This window comes from Oryzias latipes, chromosome 24, assembly GCF_002234675.1.
Source record: "Oryzias latipes chromosome 24, ASM223467v1".
NCBI lineage: Eukaryota > Metazoa > Chordata > Actinopteri > Beloniformes > Adrianichthyidae > Oryzias > Oryzias latipes.
Window position 1 is genome coordinate 2,084,523 of NC_019882.2, and position 14,420 is coordinate 2,098,942.

Genomic DNA, 14,420 nt, shown 5'->3' on the forward strand with positions numbered 1-14,420 from the left:
TGGCAAAAACATCCAGCTTCATCTGATGTTTGTAAAAGTACAGCTAGGTGTCATCAGCGTAGACGCTAAACCAGAAGCCATACAGATGAGGACCTGAAAGCAGTGATGAGCATATGGTGACCATCCTGCATAAACCGTCTTAACAGTGTTTTAAAACGGTAGCTCCTAAATTCCCGGTCACGGACCAGTATTTGTACCGGTCAGTGGGACAGTTGGTACCAGGACACAGAGGGGAAAAAAACAACACCTACCATTTCATTCAGTTTTATTTCCAATCGGATTCTGAAAAAGGTTTAATTTTGGAAAACTACGGGATTCTATCCACCACATTTGACTCATTCTTGACGCAGGTTTAGTCGCTCGGTTATGGGTTAATAATCCGTCTACTGTCTCAAAGCGGCTAAATTACAACCTCCAAGCTACCAGTGTTAATAAAACACAAACATGTTTGTAAAGTTTCTTTTTGCAGAAAAGATACTCTAAGCAAACAGAAGAAGAGCCTTTAACTTCAAAATAAAATAAATCTGCATTTAACAAACAGAAACATGGAGTCTTTACTCCAAATATGGTTTTCTTTGACAGTTTTTCTCACAGACCATAATAATAATGTATAATATTCAGCAACTGTCTAGTGTCACAAGGATGCTGCTAAGAAAGTTGCTCTAATGCTGGTTTGACAGGTTTGTAATAGAAAATCGATGTCACATTTTAATGGTTCCTACATGAAATCTAGTGTATAAATAAAGTTTAAAGCAGCTGCAGATAAACTTTACCCCCCAAAAAATTCAGACACCCTCTTTAGCCGGTCTGTTAAAAAATATAGTCTGAGATTAAACCGGTCTGTGGCCTGGAAAAGGCTGCTGCTTCAAACCATCTACACATGAATGTGGTAGAATTATTTGCCCTGCCCACAGCTGCAGTTAGCCCCGCCCTTTGACACTTTCCATCTGAGAAAGCGGGGAAACGGGTTTAAGTTTGCAAAAGCTAATTTATGTTTTGAAAGATAGAAAATAAAATTAGGAGATGCTTTCATCCCAAAAAACAAAACGTTTTTTTCCCCAGATCAATTATCTCTGATGTGGGTTTGGGTTTCTCCCCAAAAAAAGTTCAACTAAACGCAGCAATCTGAAGATATTTGGTAAAATTACTAGACAAAAGGAAATGCAATTGATTCGGCATACTTTTGTTGCAGATTCTGGTTAATTGTTGTTTTTTTGTAGTTAAAGTTCTTAATCACATGAAGGAAAGCTGCTCCTGTTTTCACATTAAGTAGTTTAAAACTCAAAAATGGCTCAAAAAGTTTTTTTTTTTACATTTCTAAATGACATCATGTATCAGGAAAATATCGGAATAGATAAAAGGATGGACACGCCCTTTATTCATTTGATTGACAGGTTCCTAAAAGCTATAAAAATAGGAGAGGAAGAGTGATTTTTGTTCTGTCTAACGGTCCAAACACAGAGATGATATTTGATATTTTATTTTTATTTAGGGGCATTCTCCATTTTCTCAGACACAAACATTTCCTGTCCGCTTGATCTCATTGATCTAAACCGACTGAAATAAGAGTCATCGTCTATCTTTAGCGCCGTTTCCTGTACGTCTCCCAAATGCCGCCGTACACGCTCCATGCACTGACTCAACCAGGTCCTATTCACGATGTCTGCAGCGGCGTGCAGCCAGTTCAGGCCTTCAGGCAGCTCAGTCTGTTCTGTTTCAGAGCTGTAATGATATTTCATGAAGTGCTGCAGCGTCTCTGCACTCAGACACGTGCACGCTCCCCTGTTACTGACATCAGTCTGACATCAAAATTGGCAATTATGACAATTAATGACATTAAAAAAGATTGTGTAAATAAGTAAATCGAAGCAGTAGTGAGTCCTTTGCTCAGCAATTTCGCTGCTGGACGTCTGACCATAACTCCAACGCTACCGCTGCAGTTTGTGGTAAGTGGTAAGTGGTAAATCCTGGAAGACACAGATGATTTTGAAAGATCTGGTTAATTTATGTTCAAGCGCTCTACAGTAACGTAGGTAATCATGTCTCCACTCGTGTCTGGTTCATGAAATCATTCAGAGACTCCCGCATGGCGAGCTTCCCCATCTGCTGCAGGAGCTGCGTCTGAATGACGGCGCTTTCAGCGGCACTTCCGTCTCTCTGTCACCCAGTTCCATGACTTGCTGTACCGCATTAGTCTGAGGAGGGAAAAATTAAAAATAGGAATAAAATAATACAATCTTTGAACTATGCTCAATGCCGACAAGAAAACTATGAGAAACTTCAGGAGGAGAGCGATCAGATTCCACGTCATCAACTCGCCAAGCAGAGTTCCTAATTGTTTGATGCAACGCACATTTTTTCCCAAAGTCCAGGTATTTGAACTCAGCAAACTGAATTGTCTCTGGGTCACACAAACCACAGTGGTGCTTGAGAATCACGCCATGTCTTGCGCTTTAACCGCGCCACAGGATGTCTGATCATGTCTGTACGTTGACTTAACATTAAAACTAGCTGCTCCTACGGCGCAATTCGAGTTTGGTGTGATCACAGCTTTGAAATCTCGCGTCAGACTGCGTAGAAATCTAACATTTGAGCTCAAAAAGTGAACCGAGGACTCGGTCCTGGACCCATAAGTTAGGGTTTGACTGGAGCTGCAGCAGTGGTGTTGATGCTCATCACCTTTAACCACATTCCGGAGCATAGATGTTACTGTAAATAAGAGGACAGTTTAGCTGCCAGTAGCTATGTTATATATGTTTAATGTTTAAATAATAATAAAAACTTTACCCGATCATAACACACGTTGACATACGCCACACTTTCAGTCGGAATAACTCATCTTGACATGCTCAGAACAGTCTAAAATACCGGAAACAACCGTAGAAGAAGAAATGGCGAGCTCTGTTGTAAACAAACAAAGCTGCCGCATAAAGCGAGATTATCGTCTAAACATGCTTTTATTATCTTAATGATTATTATTAGGTGCTTCTTGGCTCAATTCTTTTCATTCCGTGCGGCCAGTGCTTTTTTTCTTAGTGGAACGGAGCCAGAAGAAGGGTTAGGCTAAGGCTAATACGTGCCAACAACAGCATTTAGACGTAGATGAACCTAAAAAATCTGTGTGGTTGAAGCCAGCCTTTATTTTGTCTGGACACGATTGGTAACACAACTTATATTTGTATTTATCTATTTAAGGGACAATGCATATTTATTTAAGGGACAATGCATACACAGAACAGTGTGGAGTGCTCCAAAAAATGTGAGACACTGTATATTTGCAGGATTGTAGCCTAGGCTAATTTCCATCCTGCGTCCCATTCTAACCATGGACAGCCACCAAGAGACTATAGATGAAATAAAACAAAGTAAAAAAGTACATTAGTAACTTGAAATTGCATAAAATAAAATGACATAAAATTAACATAACTTAGATTACGTTTAAAACAGTTTAAAATACATAGTTCCCCAAAGTATACATCAATAAAATCGCCAAAATCAGAACAATACTGCGACAACTGTGACCACTTTTTTCACCCCGCAATGATTTATTTTGACTTTTGTTTAGCAACGAGTTTTCTGACATTGTCCCTAAAGTCCTAAAGGTCAGCCCCGTGACCCTGAAAGGGACCAAACGGAATCGAAAATGAATGAATATATGTCCCTAAAGTTAGCTGTGAGTGCAAGTTTGGTTTTCACATGATTGTTTGCACGGTTTCTCAGGACTGCGCAAGTGGCATTTCTCATTTGAAAAGCCGCCTCCATTCCCTCACAAACCGTCTTAAAGCCGCTCCTCTGCTGATCCAGCGTTTACATGGACAATACTTTTGTCCATGTAAAGCAGCCAGTGACAAAAATGTCTCAGAGGAACGTGAGGTTCATGCAAAACGTCATTTAAAATCCTGTCCCTCTCACAGATAAAGGACACGCCTTCATCTCCAGAACAGGAAAGACGAGTGATATGACGAAGATTAAGGGGTGGAAAAGCAAATTCATCAAAAGCAGTTTATCGCTGCCGTCAAGCTGTGAAGGTAAAGGTTCCACCTGGAGTCATCGTCCGTATCTTCTCTTCAAGCTGCTGTTTAACTGAAATGATTACAGTAATTAAATGAAAACCTTTAACTCTTGTCCCCCTGAAGGATTACCAAAGAACCTGTCTGCCTTCTGCAGCAACATGCTGGACGAATACTTGGAGAGCGAAGAGCAGCAGATCAGTGAACGCGCTGCAGCTTTTTCCACCGAAGCAGAAGCTTCTGTGTCCTACCAGCTGCCGGCCAAGAGCTCCAGCTACGTGAAGACTCTGGATAGCGTTCTGAAAAGTCGAAGCGCAGCCTCCAGACTGTCAGCGGGGGGCAGCAGGCCCTGCCCCCTGTCCTACAAACTTCAACACTCGTCTGCATTGTCGTCCACGCCCGCTGCTGCCCGGCCCACAAGCCCCTGTCAAGCAGAGGTCCAGTCCAGATCCGCTCAGGCCTTTTCCGGTTCTGATCCTGGCAGTGTTTGTCAGAGGTGATTGGCCAGATTGTTTTTTCTAGTTGTAGTGGTGGCTGTGGTGTCCAAAGCGTTTTTGTACCTGCACGACTGGAGATAATTCAGGTTTTCAACGATTCAGATGTTTTTGTGTCGGCATGAACACACAAACACAGTCTGCTGTTTCCCTGCCGCTTCAGTTCATCAGCAAAGGAAGCAGCCGTCGCTCTGGGACCGCCGCTGAGCTTCAGCCAGATCCAGGCCATGTTCCACAAACCTTCAGGCCTCACCAAGATCCAGCTCAAGCTCCTGGAGATGGAGATGGAGGCCTTGAACCGAGGCCTGAGGAGGACACAGCTGACTGCAGAGAGAGTGACCGTGGCTCTGTCCTCCATGCAGACTGAACAGGTGAGCGTGGTCTCAGGTTTTACAGGCCTGGCCGTCGGCATCAGGGAGGGAAATTGAGAAAATATGGATTTGATTCTTTTTTTTTTTTTTGCCCTGCGCCATTTGAAAATAAAAATACAGAATAAGTTATACCTCTAAAATCCTCAAGATTTGTAATTTAGTTCTCTAGATGCTAAAAATGTGTAAAATAAAAAAAACAAGATCTATAATTTATAGTTTTTCCTGATCCAAAGGTTATGACCAAAATTAATGGTGACAATAACAAAGCAGCACAAGACGTTTTGTTTATCTAGATAATTTTAGCATTAAAGTGCAATAATAAAAGGGACATTTTTTGAAATGTGGTAGTTTCTGTTCAACCCATCTCTTCTTCACACGTCCCGCGTTTTTTTCTAGAAAACCGTCTCCTTTCTATTAAATCATCAGAAGAGAGGAGGATGCGAATCAATGACAAATCTGTATTATTTATATGTATCAGATGGAGCATCTTTGCTAAAACAAATCCTTGTATTTGTTGAAACGGATGCACAACAACACACAAAAAAAATGAACCAATAGGAGGCAACACAGAAACTAGACACCAATAGTGAAAACCTTTATCCTGATAAATGTAGACATAGAAAACAAAAACGTTTTACTGCCTCTAGGATGGAAAACCTAACCAAATCTCCTGTTTTCCAGCTCTCCTTCCTCCTCTTCCTGATTGAAAGCCTCAACGTATTTTTTATCTCTAGTACCTTTTCTTAAACGACACAAATTACTATAAAACACAGCAAAAAATGCCCTCTGTTTCTACCATCGACTCTCTGTTGATCCTCGACAAACCTGACAAGCCTGCTGCAGGAACCGCTGCGACTATCAGAAAGCTGCTTTTCCTTTCTCAGCTGTCAGGACATGCAGACTTCTATCTGTGAAACGCTGATCACAGTAATAATAAAATGAATGTCCCTGATCACAATGCCTGTGATTTTGGTTCAACTGATTCACTTAACCTGGACATGAAGTTGGCTAATGTTAGGGTAGAAGATGTTCATGATAGAGTGAGGTGGAAAAGGATGATTCGCTGTGGCGACCCCTGATGGGAAAAGCCGAAAGAGAAAGATTCAGTTAACCTCAGATGAGCATGAGTGTGGTGAGAACCTCAGAGACAGAAGTGTTTTCAGATCACAGATGGAAGATGATGTGTTTGTCTGTTATCTTTAAACACCAGCTGCCGCCCAAACAGGAACCCGACCCTCCAGAGACCAAATCCATCGGACCGGTCTGTGGGAAGGAGTTCTGCCGGCTGGGCTGTGTTTGTTCCAGCCTGCAGCATGTGAGCAGAGGCCCCCTCCACTGCAGGAGACCCGACTGCATGTTCGGCTGCACCTGCTTCAAACGCAAGATCACCAAGCAGCAGCCGAGCCAGGAGCGCGAGGAGCAGAGCCGCCCCGTTTACTGTACGGCCACGGCTTCTGCCAACCTTTGGGTTCAGCGTGTTTTATCTGTGTTTAAACCCCCCCCAACGCACTGCTGTTTCTGCCCCCCCAGCCGTGACCAACATGGAGCTCGCAGAGCAGCCTCGTCCAGGCGCCCATTCTCAGAAACTGTGGCGTCAAGGCGGCTCTGAGGGGGATCCAGAACCGCTGTTTGTTCCCAGAGGTGCTCCTCCTCCCAGTGCTGGACCGTCCAGGATCGTAAAGCGGGTCGTTCCTCGTCCAGCCGAGCCGGTACCAACAGAACACGTCACCCAAGCTTCTAGAAATATGTCTGTGGGACCGATCGCAATTATTAGTAGTCAAGAAGCCCAATAAGTGACATTTGGAGCTGACGTTCATTGCTATAAATGTGAAAACAATGGCATCAAGAAAAACAAATATCTTGAGTAACAGACTCAGCAGCACCTTTTTAACGAGTTTAAAAAAAGATTGAAATAAAAAATTCATTGAAAATAATGCAGTAAAACATAAATTAAAGGACTTTCCTTTGTGACAAGTTGGAACAAATGAAAAGTTCTATGGTACAGTAGCTCAGTTTAAAGGTCAAACAAAAATGTAAAGCAGCAGGCTCCACCTACTTTTATTGAGGCATCTGATTGGTCAGTTCTTGAACAACATTTTTCAGTGTTTTTCCTGTTTGAGGTAAAGATAAATTGAGTGGAGTCCTGGGTTAAATAGTCCTTTAGAAATGAACATAAGGCATGAAGTGGATAAGGAAGATTTTAAGGAAAGTAAAGACATTTGAGCTAAAGTAACAGCTTTAATATTAGCCATAAAGGTGTGAACAAAATATTAACCTTTCGTAAAAGCTTGACAAAGTTTTTAAAAATGTTTTTTAATCCTTAGCGAGATAAAAGCTTGTGTTTAATTATCATTAAAAGGATTTTAATTATAATTTGAATCTTGCCTTTAAATCCTCAGAGACTGAAATTGACTTTAGTGTTAATATAGTTGCATCAAAGTGTTGATTTTCAGTTTTTAGTCTTTATGGAATAATCTTGCTGTAACTCTTGAATTTCAGATCCGAGAGGAGGACAAGGACCCGGTTTACAGATACCTGGAGAGCAAGATGACTTGTGCTCGTGTCAGAGAGCTGAACAGCAAACCTCCTCCTGTAATGGACTTTGAAACCAGCGTCATGGCTGCTGCTGCTTCTGCACCAAAGTGCACATCCAACCCGCAGGACGGCAGCCATGGCGTGCCTCAAAACCATCACGGCGCTGCCATGAGCACGAAAAAAGAAGGTAGAAGGCTTCGGTTTGTGGCGGCGAGTCCGACTTGCTCGGGGTCTCAACAGTCTCGTGTTTCCACAGAAGAAAAGTCGTCTCGGGAAGGCGGGGAGGCCAAAGCCAGGAAGCAGATCCAAATCCAGTCAGAGTGTGAATGGAAGAATGACTGCCAAATGGTCCTGGAGGGTTTGTGTGATCGCATGAATCAGAACCGCCTCAATCAGCCTTTCTTCATCGGGCCGTACCACATCAGCCCCATCACCAAGATCCTAATGCGGAAACCCAGCGGCTCCATCATCACCTACAGGGTGGGTCCATCGGGAATCTTCATCCTCGGTGATGTTTTTGCCTTCGCTTGTCTAAAGCTCCGCCTCCTTCCATCCTTTTCAGATCCGAATCAGTAGACCATCAAATACCACCAACTGTGATGAAGAGGAGTCTGATGAGTGTGTTGAGCTGAATCCCAGCTTTTCTGAGAACCCAAAGAAGGAAACTGGGGGGCCGAGCGTGCCCTGTGGGGTCACGCCCTTCATGAGTGGAATCACAGCTGCTGGGAATCTGATAGCCAAGAAAAAACCCTTTGGCGGTCAAGGAAACGGACTCATAAAGGTACCAGAACACGAACCGGCGGCAACGCCGACAGATTCCAGAAACAAACAAACGACAATTCTCCGTTTTCAGGTGAACGGGAAGCAGTATAACCACGCCAGGCTGTTGCTAGGTTACATGGGAGCTCTGCATCCCGTCAACCGGCTCGCCGCCTTCGTCACGGGTCGAGCGCAGATTTCTGTTCCGAAGGTCTCTGAGAAACCAGAGTCTGCTCCCAGAACCCACTCCGCCGGAGGTCTTCAACTGCATGCTGGGGGCACAACGGCCCCCCCCGTTGTCAACAACCAGCCATCCGGTAAGACGCCGAATGATTCAAGACTGACTATCTAGATGAGTTATGCATGAAACTTTAGAAGAAGCTATTCGTCTCTAAAAAGATGTTTTTGTTGCCCTTTTTTTTTTTTTTGTTCTTTTAATCCAAATCTGATCTAAAAGAAACTTCTGTGAATATTCAAACTGAAAAAATGCATCAAGTCTGAAGGGGAGGTAAAAGAAAATCCCCAAGGAGATCCTGAAATCTGTCATTTGACTGTCTGAGAGATGGTCCACTAGAGCCAGCAAGTTTATCTGAAAAAGGATGCCTTTAAAAAACACAAACCACCCAAATCTACTGCAGGTTCTGGCTACTGTGGGTGTGAACAAGCATCCCCCCAATCAGGGGGGGGGTCAACTTTCATGAGAGGAAACCTTTGGTCTCCAACAGGAACATCTGACAATGTGACGCATTGTCTAGGATTTGCTAAGCTAACTCTGCTCTTGTCTCCTTCCTCTTACCCAGCATGCCCTGCCACTTCCTCTCAGACATTTAAACCAGAAGCTTGTAACAAAGCATTGATAAACTCTCCTTGGTGTTCACCAAGTCCCATGAGCCACAGCCCGGTTCCGTCCTCCACTCCGGTCGAGCCCAGCTCCAGACCTTCGCCCGTGTCTCTCACCGTGTCGCCATCTCTGAAGAGCCCCAGCTTCCTGGCTCAGCGAGGAACCTACTCGTTCAGGATCTGTCCGCCCTCCAACTTGCTTGGTGAGGGTAAAAAGCAGCGCGGCGTTGCCCTGCCTGGAGGCTTCACCCTCATCCAGCTCCCAAAACCCAGAGTGGATGAGGCTGCAGGACCGGTGGGACCCCCAAATGGCAACAGCAGCGGTAACCCTCCGAAAAGCAGCACCGCGTCTCGCCTGGACCACCTGGCAAAAGAGTGGCTGGGTGTGGGCTCCTTAGATAAAGTCACGGACCTCTCAAGGCTGATCTGTGATCCAAAAACGCGGTTGGAGGAGTCCAGTCGGTCTCTGGAGGAGGTGGAATCCAACATTTCAGTAGAAGACTTGAGTTCCGACTTCTCCAGCTCTGGAGAAGGAGAAGACGACGTGAGTTCTTCTAGACGAATTCTGGTTCTTCCAGATTAGGCCTGTTCTAAAGTTGTCCTGGCTCCCGCTCCTCAGGATGAGCCGATCGACATCGAAACTGTGGAAGAAGAACACGAGAAGACCATCGTTATGATGAAGGAAGCTGCTCTGAAGACGCTGCTGGAGCTACAGTAATGCATTCAGATCATTAGGATGTTCTGATGTTAGGGGGACTTGTGTGAGTCTGACCGAACATGTCATCGTTTTTTTCAGAGATTACAGCTTAGCAGCCAGGGAGCGCTACAAACAGACCATATCATCATCTTCAAGTCCGGCCTCTGACCAGGTAACTTAACCCCTCAGAGCTGCACATTCTGATTTGAGAGCTTCCTCGGTTTTTGATGATGTCATCGCTGTTATTTTGGCTTTTTTATTCATTTCTGATTTTTATTTCATTCCAGGAAGAAAACAATTTTTTGAAGAGCAACAGGAAACGGAGGAAGCACACGAAGCTGGAGAGGCTGAGGCGTTGCGAACAGCGAGCGCTCTTTGAAAAACTCAAGACTGTCCTGAACAGCCACCCCAAAACGCCCAAGTACCACCTTCTGTCTCTGGTCTGCTCACTTTCTGATGGATTAAGTTTTATCCAAAGTAGAGAATCCCTCTGAAAGGTTGTCTTTTCCTGGAGTTTGCTGATGAGATTTATATCAAAGTTTCACTGCTGTGCCGACGATGGTCTGATATTTTCAACAGTCCCAAAACTATTACGCCATAAAACATCAGAGACCGGATGGTTCTGTTTAAGTTTTGATGACAACAAGATGGAAGTGGCGGTGTAACCCCAACGGTAGCCAGGAGAGGCTCCGGCAGCACCGTGATCCTGAATGGGATATAGCGGGTTTAGAGAATGGATGGAAAACAGCCAAATCAGAAACTAAAGCAGGCCCACCGTAGAGATAGTTTAAAAGAAAGAAAGAAAACTCAGGAAAAGAAAGAAAGTTGGGTTTTCTGATCCTACTGACGGTTTATTTATTTAGTTCTTTTTTTACTGTAGTCAGCTGCGAGTTTAGCTCTGAGTTAGCTTAGCTGTTTTTGGTAATATCAACCAATTTTGACAGACGTGCACCTTTATTTTATTTTTGTTTCGAATAAAGATTTATTTATTTGTCATTGTCAATCACCCTAATTATTTCCAAGTGTGAAAAGCTCCCATTCACCAAATAAATACCCAATAAGTAAATAAACAAAATGCGACATCAGGACAAAGACACAACAAAGACTACATAAAAATACGACATTCAGTGATTGATGTTAATGTGCAGCAATACAGAGTCCAGTTAAGGTTTTCACGGTGGACATGGTTGTTGTGGAAAGGTGTGGGGTGGAGTTTATATAGTCTGTTGAGATATGAAGTGGTGGATATGCAGCAATGGAAGTCAGTTCCCAGTTTATTCAGATGAGAAAGTTGGAGAGAGGTTGGGGCAGTTGAGGAGTTGGGTGGGATGACTGCTACCGCTTTCTGGACTGTTTTCCTCCACTTCTGGGTCTGAGACCATCCGCTGGTGCAATCTTACCTCCAGGGGTCACTAACTAGCAGACCACGGTCCGGATTCGGACCCTGACGCTGGATGGTGCGCACCAAGACCCAGACCCCGATCCAAACTTGACAGAAAACTAATATGATGGGCGCCTCTTGTTTCAGCATCTAAATGTTTCATGTCTTTTCATGTAAAATGAGTTTGAATGTGTGTTTTTGCGATTCTTTTTGTTTCTGGATAATAAAATCCTTTTTTTTTTTTAGGCTGAGAAAGAAATACGTCTTTTGGAAAAAAACACTAAAACTCTGAGAGAAAAGAAGAAGAAGCTGATCCAGATTCAGTCTGAGTACATCAGGAAACTTTCCCGTTTGTCAGGTACGCAGGTTTACGTCTAACGATGCCGCCTGATGTTCAGCTGTGAAGAAGTATTTCATATAAAATTCTCTTTTTGTTTGTTTGCAGGACGCTCAGAGATTTCGTTTCACAGCAAGTTACAGGAAATGTCCAATCGGCATAAAATAGAGAAGAGGCTGGAGTGGAACGCGCTCTCCTCCACGATTCTGCGCTCCAGCCCCGCCCCCCTTAACGCCCCCCCACCGAAGGCCGACATCCAGCAAGACAACAGCCTCCCTTCTCACAACAGGACGCTTACTTTTTCTCAAAACGGCTTACAACAGCTGCTGTCCGTCCTTCACCCGACACAAAACCTAGAAAAGGACAACGCCCCGCCCCCTCTACCAACGCCCGTCCCGGAGCAGACTCACCAGGACGACTCCGCCGCCGCAGTCCGAGTCGCTCCACCGCCGCTGAACGACAACCAGACGCCTGCGAGCGTCTGCTCCAGCACCAACCAGGACCAGCATCAAGCCCCGTCCGACAAAGCTGAAGGTCAGACGTCCGGGCGGAGCTCCGCCACCAGAACCAAACGCTACTCCCTCATCAGACCTACGCAGACTCCTCTTCCTCTGGTTCGCTCCAAAACCGGCAGAATCATACTCCCATCATCTCTGAGGCCAAGTAAGTCCACACGAGGCTCCGCCTACTTCCTGTTTCACTAACGAGCATTAATTCCCAGTAACCCTCAGTCGTTTCTGGCCTTTTGGAGCGTGTTGGTTTTTCCTCTGATAATAATTTACCTTAATTGATTGGTATCCCATCTTTTAAGTTCAGTGTCAACCTCTTTTTTAGCAGATCTTTTTCAATTCGATTTCTTCCACAAATCAAAAACTACAGATCTTGCTCAGGTTCTAATACAGGAGAAATGAAAACCCTTTGACAGTTTTTGGATAAATATATATTTATAATTTGCATATACAGTGCAAACACATTTTTATAGGTACATATTTGAATATATATCCTTGCGCAAAATAGCAATATGTTTGTGGTTTACATCAAAGCGTTTTGCTCCAGAAATCTCCAGAAACTGCAGATTTTTATCTTATTTCTAACTTTCTAAGTCGCATCTTAGGCAACAGTGTTTATTCTTTTTTATCATATTACACAATAATTCCACATAAACCTCAAACAGTAAAAAAAAAAACAAATATTCAGAGTTGTAAGCGTTGTCATATTTTTCAGCAAAATTGTCGTTTTCTAGGTCATTGTTTCTGCAGAGCGGCGGGTGTTGAATAGAAATTCCCCTCTGACTTGTGGGCGGGACCCTCATTTCCCATCATCCATCTGTTTACACTCTGTCCCTCAGAGTAGGGTGCTTGTGGCCCCGCCCAGCGTATTTTTTTACAGCACAAATCTTTTTCAAACGGCAGTTATTCATCTGCTCCTGATTCACAGCAATCTGAATAAGAAACATTACTCAGAAATGTTACTTTAAGCTTTATTTTCCGTATAAATGTCCTCCATTACTCTTGTTATGTTTGAGTTCAGACTACTGAAGGTTAAACCAAAGTGGTCATGTGGTCAAACGAAGAAAAAAGAAGATTGTTTGATCTTTCCTGCTCTGTTTCCACTAATGTTACGCTTTTTAAAATCCCAACAGTTGGTCAAGGTTTTTACACGCTCATGGTCATCAAACCCAAGCAGGACACGGACGAGGCCGGTTCTTCTTCTGACCCCGGCCGGTCCAGGACTGGACCAGAGGACGTCGCCGCCTCTGATGCTGCCTCCTCAGACCCAGACCCGTCTTCGGGCGGGAAGTTCCCCCTCCGTGAGGTGACCTTCTTTAATAAGTCCGGCACTGGGTCTCTGGCGGGTCTGAGGGAGGTGAGCGAGCGGGACGCTGGGGCGAGACCTGCTCAATTGCGCTTCAACTCCCTGCTTCCCTACGAGTGGAAGCCGGACCCTGGAGCCGCCCGCCCCCGCAGAGGCCGGCCCAGAAAACAGACGTTTTCAAACGGCCGAGACGTGGCGATGGAGACGACTGAAAGTCTGAGCGAGACGTCCGCAGCCGCCACAGAGAGACCGACGCACGGCGTCCCGACGGAAAGGACGGGGCCGCAGGAGACCCAGGGAGGGGGGGTTTTCCACGTCCCGGACAGGCCGGCCAAAAAAGGCAGAGGAAGGCCGCCGAAGATGAAGTCATCGCAGCCTCGAGGTTCAGTCAGACGGGTGTCGGATTGTCGGTTTGAAACCAAGGAGGACAGCCCCGTCAGAATATCGGCCAGCAGACTGAAGGGCTCCGATTCGGCAGGACTGTCCCGGCCGCTGACCCGGGGCTCCATGGGGAAGGACTTCCCCAGCGCAAAGAAACGCTCCTGGGAAGACATTGAGAAGGAGCTGGACCCCGATCTGGAGTTTGAGTAAGCCCTCCACGTTTGGATCTCACGAATCTCGTTTTTTTTTTTTTTTTAGCTCCGCTGTTCGTTAATACCTCGACCTCATGTGCCTGACAGCAAAGATCATGGTGGAGACCCACACCTCTAGAACCTTCTGGACTCTGAAACCGCATTAGAGCGGCGACATGCTGGATGTACGTTTAAGGTGACTATGCATTACAGGGATGTCATCTTCAACGTGTTGTTTTATTTTTAAATTGACCTTTTCCTGCAGTTGGACAAGAAAAAATGATCAGACCCCATTTCTCACCGCATTAAATATTGTATTACTACTGTTAGGCTGTAACTACTGTAGTTGCACTTTAAAGGTCTTGAAACCAGAAAGACGTCTTTATTTTTCAGCTTTAAGACACTTGAAGCGAAACCATGTCGCCTTTTTATGGAGCTTTCCTATAGAATAAAATGGTCTGCATGTGTCCTTCACTATGCTGTCTTTCTTTTGATGAAATGTTTCATTTTATATGGATTGAATAAATCAAGCTGTAATGAACTGTGGACTCTATTGTTTGTTTGTTTTTAATCTCTTGTTGTGGTTGTATCACATTAGCAAACTGTGCA

The 14,420-nt window shown here is 44.6% G+C and overlaps 1 protein-coding gene across 2 annotated transcripts in view; it reads left to right on the top strand.

Moving 5' to 3' along the window:
• LOC101171962 (MAX gene-associated protein) overlaps positions 1–14,352 on the top strand; it is a 23,711-nt gene extending 9,359 nt beyond the window's left edge. The window contains exons 7-23 of one of the 2 annotated variants that reach the window (XM_011491417.3): positions 3,915–4,028; positions 4,137–4,506; positions 4,668–4,875; positions 6,086–6,314; positions 6,406–6,584; positions 7,375–7,597; positions 7,667–7,890; positions 7,973–8,191; positions 8,264–8,486; positions 8,970–9,553; positions 9,629–9,723; positions 9,806–9,878; positions 9,994–10,146; positions 11,334–11,445; positions 11,533–12,087; positions 13,067–13,826; positions 13,920–14,352. In XM_011491417.3, coding sequence (XP_011489719.1) covers positions 3,915–4,028; positions 4,137–4,506; positions 4,668–4,875; positions 6,086–6,314; positions 6,406–6,584; positions 7,375–7,597; positions 7,667–7,890; positions 7,973–8,191; positions 8,264–8,486; positions 8,970–9,553; positions 9,629–9,723; positions 9,806–9,878; positions 9,994–10,146; positions 11,334–11,445; positions 11,533–12,087; positions 13,067–13,826; positions 13,920–13,950 — 4,352 coding nt within the window. In that variant the 3' untranslated portion in view covers positions 13,951–14,352. The remainder of the gene's footprint in view (positions 1–3,914; positions 4,029–4,136; positions 4,507–4,667; positions 4,876–6,085; positions 6,315–6,405; positions 6,585–7,374; positions 7,598–7,666; positions 7,891–7,972; positions 8,192–8,263; positions 8,487–8,969; positions 9,554–9,628; positions 9,724–9,805; positions 9,879–9,993; positions 10,147–11,333; positions 11,446–11,532; positions 12,088–13,066; positions 13,827–13,919) is intronic. The other variant, XM_020714680.2, reaches the window with a different exon arrangement.
• Positions 14,353–14,420: the final 68 nt, after the last annotated feature.